A 6720-nucleotide genomic window follows, 5' to 3' on the forward strand; every position below is an offset into this window, starting at 1 on the left:
CATAATATATATATATGTTCTCATAACTTGTCTAAAGATCCTGTACTCCTACAGGTGGAACTGTAGCAAGGGACTGACTTGACCAAAATAAAAATATATTATTGATATAATATATTTTTATAAGTATTATAAGTATTTTTTCTGACAGCACTCAATGGATATATATATATATATATATATATCAAATCTTTCCGGTAAAAATAAAGAAAATTTGGATGCACAATTAGAAATTTTAAACATGAGACTTTGGTATTATCAGCTTTAAAATATTATGAGTGGCTGTGTTTTAAGAAGCTTGCTTTCTAACCATGTGGTTCCAGGTTCAGTCTCACTGTGTGGCACTCTGGGCAAGTGTCATCTACTCTAGCCTTGGGCCAACCAAAACCTTGTGAGTGGATTTGGTAGAGAAACTGAAAGAAGCCTGTTGTATATATGTATTTGTGTGTCTGTGTTTGTCCCCACTCCCTTGACAACTGATGTTGGTGTGGCTATGCCCCTGTAACCTTAGCAGTTCAGTGGAAGAGATCGATAGAATAAGTACCAGGCTTATGAAGAATAAGTCCAAGGGTTGATTTTGACTAAAAGGCAGTGCTCCAGCATGGACCCAGTCAAATGACTGAAATAAAAAATAAAGCTAACGAAAAAATAGAAGCAACATTGTGAGTAAAGTGTTAAGATAGTCCAGTGAATGAGACATTGCACTACCTGCTTCAAGGGTTCAAACCTACTACAGGAATTTTGCCATTTCTGAACGTGGTTATTTTATCTTGTGATGAGTGTGGCTGAGTGGTAAGAGGTTTACTTCCCAACCATTTGGTTTCAGATTAAGTCCCATTGTAGCTTCCATTATAGCACTGGGTCAACCAAAGTCCAGGAATTGAAACCGCAGGGAAACTGAAAGAATCCCATTGTATGTGCATGTTTTGCTGTCTCCCTACTTTGACATCATGTGATAGTTGTAAGCAGGTGTCACTGGCATGCAAGAGGTTTCCTTAATTTCAAGTCTTCCAAGCAATGGGTTGTCATGGAGAAATATCACCTTACTTGGAAACAGGTGAGAGTTGGGAACAGGGAGGGCATGCAGGCTGTACAAAATTCACTTTAACAAATTTCGTCTGACCCATGTAAGCATGGAAAAGTAGATGTTAAGTGATAATGGTTATGTGCCAGTAAAACTCCAGTCACTTTCTCATGATAGTGAACCCCCCCCCCCACTATTTCTAGGTAATTTTTCTAAAATCTTAATGTTTGGCTTCAAATCAATTTTAAATGAGATCTTTCCAAATCAATAAAACTGTTGTTTAATCTTAGGTCATTCCACTTTAACCCTTTAAACTAGTGGAGGTGTGTGGTTTAGTGGTTAGGGTGTTGGACTCACAACTATAAGATTGTGGTTTCAATTCCTGGACTGGATGATGTATTGTGTTCTTGAGCAAAAACACTACAGAGGAATGGGCTCTGCCAGGCTTTCTCACCCTAGATACACTGCATGGCTGTATTGCCCCAATGACCTCCAAGAGGTTAAGAGACTTGTCAATATCCAATCAAAATATTCTACTTCTTTTATGTTCAAACTGGCTAAATCTGGCCTCTTACACCAACCTTACAATATCATTGTAAAACATTAACAGTTACCTTCTCAAAGTATTACTTTTGACAGAATAATGTGAATGCTAGTGTTAAGCAGATCAATGATTACAGAGGTGTTTCAGCTTTTACCCGTCCCCCTCCTCTTTTCTTTTGCAACATCTAGGACTCTGTTATCCAGTGTGTTAATTCTATTTTTTTCATTTTAAGTTAGTGAGAGTGTAATTTGGGGGGAAATTTCACAAACATTTCTAGCATTTTCAGTGACTTCATAGACGTTTTCTTGTTGGCTCCTTCATTGATGGAATGTGTACTTTTGATGAAAGCTGCAGAGTTATTGCCCTTGATATTGTTGAAGCTCCTAACAAAACACACACACACACTCATAATTTTAATAATATTTTAAAGTGGTAGATTGTTCCATTTAATATATATATGTATATATAATAGATTATTTATCACTTGAGGGGCCAATTAGATGTTAGTATCATCAGTGAATCTGAATGGATGAACCAAGATTTATTTCTGAGAACCTACTGGGGCAAAAAATTTCAAAGATTATTATTACCATTATTACTTTTGATTATCATTATTATTTCCTTTTAATTTTGTGACTTTATGTTTTCCCCGTTTTTAGAAAATTTATTGAAAGTGTCTGGCACAGATGGCATGGATCGAGAAAATTGTGACATGAAAGGCAAACCGATGACACCGCAACTGAAAAGAAAACATGATAACAGCCACATCATTAGCCCTATACATCACCCCAGTATATATTCATGTTCATCATCATCATCATCATTGCCTCATCCAGGTAGAGCAACAGCCATTCTTCATCCCTCAACTCATATATCGCTTCCTCACGTTATTATTATTATTATTTTTATTATTATTATTATTATGCCATGTTGTTAGACACAGAATCATATATGCATGTTATTGACAAGTTTGACATTCACTTTTGATGGAACCATAAATGTTTTATGGTGTTGGTGGTGGTAAATAAATATCTCGGATCAGGATTGTTCCAATGTCTCAAAGGATCTTTTATTGGCTATTGATCTTTCATTTATTACTACAGAAAGGCTATGGGAGTCAGACTCGTTTTTTTTTTTTATCCAGCTATTTTATAATATGAGAGTAAAGTTGAGGGGAAAAAAAAAATTGACATAGACACAAGGACACAAGTTCTGGGGGAAGTGGGTTTGTCAATTAACCTTTAGCATGCTATAGATGCATCATGTTGCCGTACTGATTTTCTCCCTTCGCAATGTAACACAATGTGTCTACAGCTACAACACCCTGTTGCGCCCTAAGCATGCTAAGGTTAAATTGATCCCAGTAGGTAACAAGTATTTTATTTTATCGACCTTGGAAGGTATAAATGTCAAAGTCAATTTTGGCAGTGTTTAAAGTTAAAACATAAGTTCTGCTTCAATTGCATATGCTGGATATTTAATCAACCAGGCAGCTATTTGCAACATCAGTGAATGTTTTACTCTCTTTTTCCTATATCAGAAATAATGAATTCTCATTTAATTATGTGGTTGGCTGCAAGTATGCACCATTGAAAAGGTCCAAAATGGTTGAAATGTCTAGTATTCCTATTGGCCTCTGCTGAGATGTATTTTTTGTCACTCCGCATGATATTTATTCTGTTTTTAATGCTGCAAGTCCATAACAGATCTCAAGATAAAAACTGCAGTAACTATTGAGTATGTGTGTACATTAAGTATGATAAATAGATGGATATTTTAATTAAATACTACATCAATGACCAATACCATATATAATGGTGTAAGCTAATGCTACATGATATTTTGATCAATGCTCTAATAATTCTGCCAATCAATAATAATAATAACAATAATGATAATTTTGTGCTTTAGCACCAGACCAGAAATTTGTGTGTGTGTGTGTGTTGGGGTGGATGGATAGACAATTACATTGATTCTCATACTTTATTTTATTGACCTCAGAAGGAGAATGAAAGGTAAAGTTAATCTTTGTAGGATTTGAACTAAGAATGTAAAGAGTTGGAATGTGTGCTACACTCATTCTGTCCAATATTCTAATGCTTCTATTGATCCCCAACTCACTCCGCTGATGTTGTTGTTGTTCTTATTATTATCATTATTATAAAGGGGTGAGCTGGCAGAATTGTTAGCACACTGGGTGAAATGCTTAGTGGCATTTCATCCATCATTATGTTCCAAGTTCAAATTCTGCCAACATTAACTTTGGCTGTCATCCTTAGATGAAATTGATGTAATTGTCTGTTTCCCTCCCACAAATTTCTGGTCTGGTGTCAATGTGCAAAATTATTATTATTATTGATTCACAGAATTATTAGAGCATTGGTCAAAATATTTTGTAGCATTAGCTTACAGCACTATATATGGTATAGGCCATGGAGGCAGTATTTAAGGTTTGATAAAATAAGTACCAGTTGAGCACTAAGGTCAATGCAGTCAACTTACTCTCATGCCTGAATTTGCTGGCCTTGTGCCAAAATTTGAAACCATTATTATTATTATTATTATTATTATTATTATTATTATTATTATTGGCAGAATTGTTAGTACACTTGGCGAAATGCTTAGCAGTTGCCATGTTCTGAGTTCAAATTCCGCCGAGGTTGACTTTACCTTTCATCCTTTCGGGTTTGATAAAATAAGTATCAGTTAAACACTGGGGTCAATGTAATTGACTCATTCCCTCCCCAAAAATTGCTGCCCTTGTGGCAAAATTTGAAACCATTATTATTATTATTATTATTATTATCATCATCAGGAGCAAGGGAAGTAGATTGGCAGAATTGTTAAAGTGTTGGACAAAATGCTTTACAACATAAAGTTGCATTGCACAATCTTCTGAGTTCAAATCCAGTTTTCATTTTCAACCTTTTGGAGTTGAAAAAATAAAAATAAAGTGCCAATCAAATACTGAAGTTGATCAACTAACCCCTCCCCTCAAAATTGATGGACTTGTGCCTAAATCAGAAGCAATTATTATTATTATTATCATTAATTTAGAGCTGGCAGAATTGTTAGCAATACCAAACAAAATGCTCAGTGGCATTTCTTCTGGGTTTATGTTCCAAGTTCAAATTCTAAGGTCGACCTTATCTTTCATCCTTTTGGAGTCAATAAAATAGGTACCAGTTCAGCTCTGGGGATGATATAATTGACTAGTCCCCTTCCTACAAAACTTCTGGGCCTTGTACCTATAGTATAAATTATTTTTGTTATCATTATTTAAGGTGGTGAGCTGGCAATATTGTTAGCACACCAGGCAAAATGATTAGCAGTATTTCGACCATTGCTACATTCTGAGTATAAATTCTGCCAAGGTCGACTTTGCCTTTCATCCTTTCAGGGTTGATAAATTAAGTACCAGTGAAACACTGGGGTCAATGTAATTGACTAGTCCCCCTCCCCCAAAATTTCAGGCTTTGTGCCTTTAGTAGAAAGCATTATTATTATGTTTTGTCCATGTTTATGTTCTGAGTTCAAATTCTGCAGAGGTTGACTTTGCCTTTCATCCTCTCGGGGTCGATAAAATTAAGTACCAGTTGAGTAATGGGGTAAATATAATCAACTAGTCCCCTCCCCCAAAATTGTGACTTTAGTGGAAAGGATTATTATTATTATTATTATTATTATTATTATTATTATTATTATTATCTTCTTCATCACCACTGTTGTCTTGCTGGATAATGTATCGGTGAATTTGTTTACCATCTGAGACCTAACATTTTCATCAGTTTCTCCTGGCCTTTCTATCAGTTTAATTAGCTTTTGCAAAGTAAAGTATAATTTGGTATTGTTCTTAGCACAATATGGAAATGATTATTGAATTACCGAACAACAAGTATTAGATTTCACTAAGAGTTATGTACTTATATACATATCCAATTACATATATGATCATCTTCAGCATCATCATCACCACCGTCATATGTCCATGTTCCATGCTGGCATGTGTTAGATGGTTTGATAGGATCTGCCGGGTCTAAGGACTGCATTGAGCTCAGTGTGTGCTCTGTCTTGGTTTCTATGGCTGGATGCCCTTCCTCATACCAACTACTCCTACAGTGCAGTGTATACTAGGTGTTTTTGACTTGACACTGGCATTGTTGAGGTCATCATGCAGCTTGTGAAATAACAAACCCCAAGGGTTGCTTATTACACACACACACACATACACGATGGATTCTTCTTTTGAAGATGACATATGAGTATTCAGCTTTTGCTGAACAACTTGCACAAATGATTTGTCTATGGTGATCAAATGTTCGTGCCTGAACAGGTACACGGTGTGCCATGTGTCAGATGTTGAAGTGATTGCAGAGCAATGTAAAATTCCAAGACCATCTGGTCTAGGAATTGAAATCATGATCTAACCACTAAGCCATATATATATATATATATATACACACACACACATATGTATATATGTATATATGTATATATAAATAAATAATAGAGAATATGGAGACTTGTACATCTACAAAATTTATTTTATAGTTATATACAGCATATTACAATGACCTAAGAAGGCAAATGGCTCAGTGGTTAGAGCGTCGAGCTTACGATCGCGAAGTTGTGAGTTCGAATCCCAGATCAGGTTGCGTGTTGTGTTCTTGAGCAAGACACTTTATTTCACATTGCTCCAGTTCACTCAGCTGTAGAAATGGGTTGTGATGTCACAGGTGCCAAACTGTATTGGCCTTTGCCATTCCCTTGGATAACACTGGTGGCGTGGAGAGGGGTGGTCGGTATGCATGGGTTGTTCCATAAACAACCTTGCCCAGACTTGTGCCTTGAAGGGTAACTTTCTAGGTGCAATCCCATGGTCAGTCATGACCAAAGGGGGTCTCAGCACAATGACTTACACGTGTTTCTGCTGCAGTGACTACTCACTGTTGCAAATGCAACCTTGCAATATTGTCGGTGCAGCTGTTAACTGGAATTTAACTGAGAGCTAATATGGTATCTGCCCTGATAATATATCCCTCCAAATTTGATGACTGGTACCTGTGCCAGTGGAGCACTAACAGCACTGTCCAAGTGTGATCATTGCCGGAGCAGCTGTCTAGCTTCTGTGCCAGTGGCACATAAATAGCACCAT

At 36.4% G+C, this 6720-nt stretch overlaps 1 protein-coding gene across 1 annotated transcript in view; it reads left to right on the forward strand.

The window, feature by feature from the left end:
• The window catches only part of LOC106874919 (spastin), a 139865-nt gene that overhangs the window by 75576 nt on the left and 57569 nt on the right, over nt 1–6720 (forward strand). Inside the window, exon 4 of the mRNA XM_052973488.1 lies at nt 2225–2401. Coding sequence (XP_052829448.1) covers nt 2225–2401 — 177 coding nt within the window. The remainder of the gene's footprint in view (nt 1–2224; nt 2402–6720) is intronic.

Source organism: Octopus bimaculoides, chromosome 16 (genome assembly GCF_001194135.2).
Source record: "Octopus bimaculoides isolate UCB-OBI-ISO-001 chromosome 16, ASM119413v2, whole genome shotgun sequence".
In the NCBI taxonomy this organism is placed as follows: domain Eukaryota; kingdom Metazoa; phylum Mollusca; class Cephalopoda; order Octopoda; family Octopodidae; genus Octopus; species Octopus bimaculoides.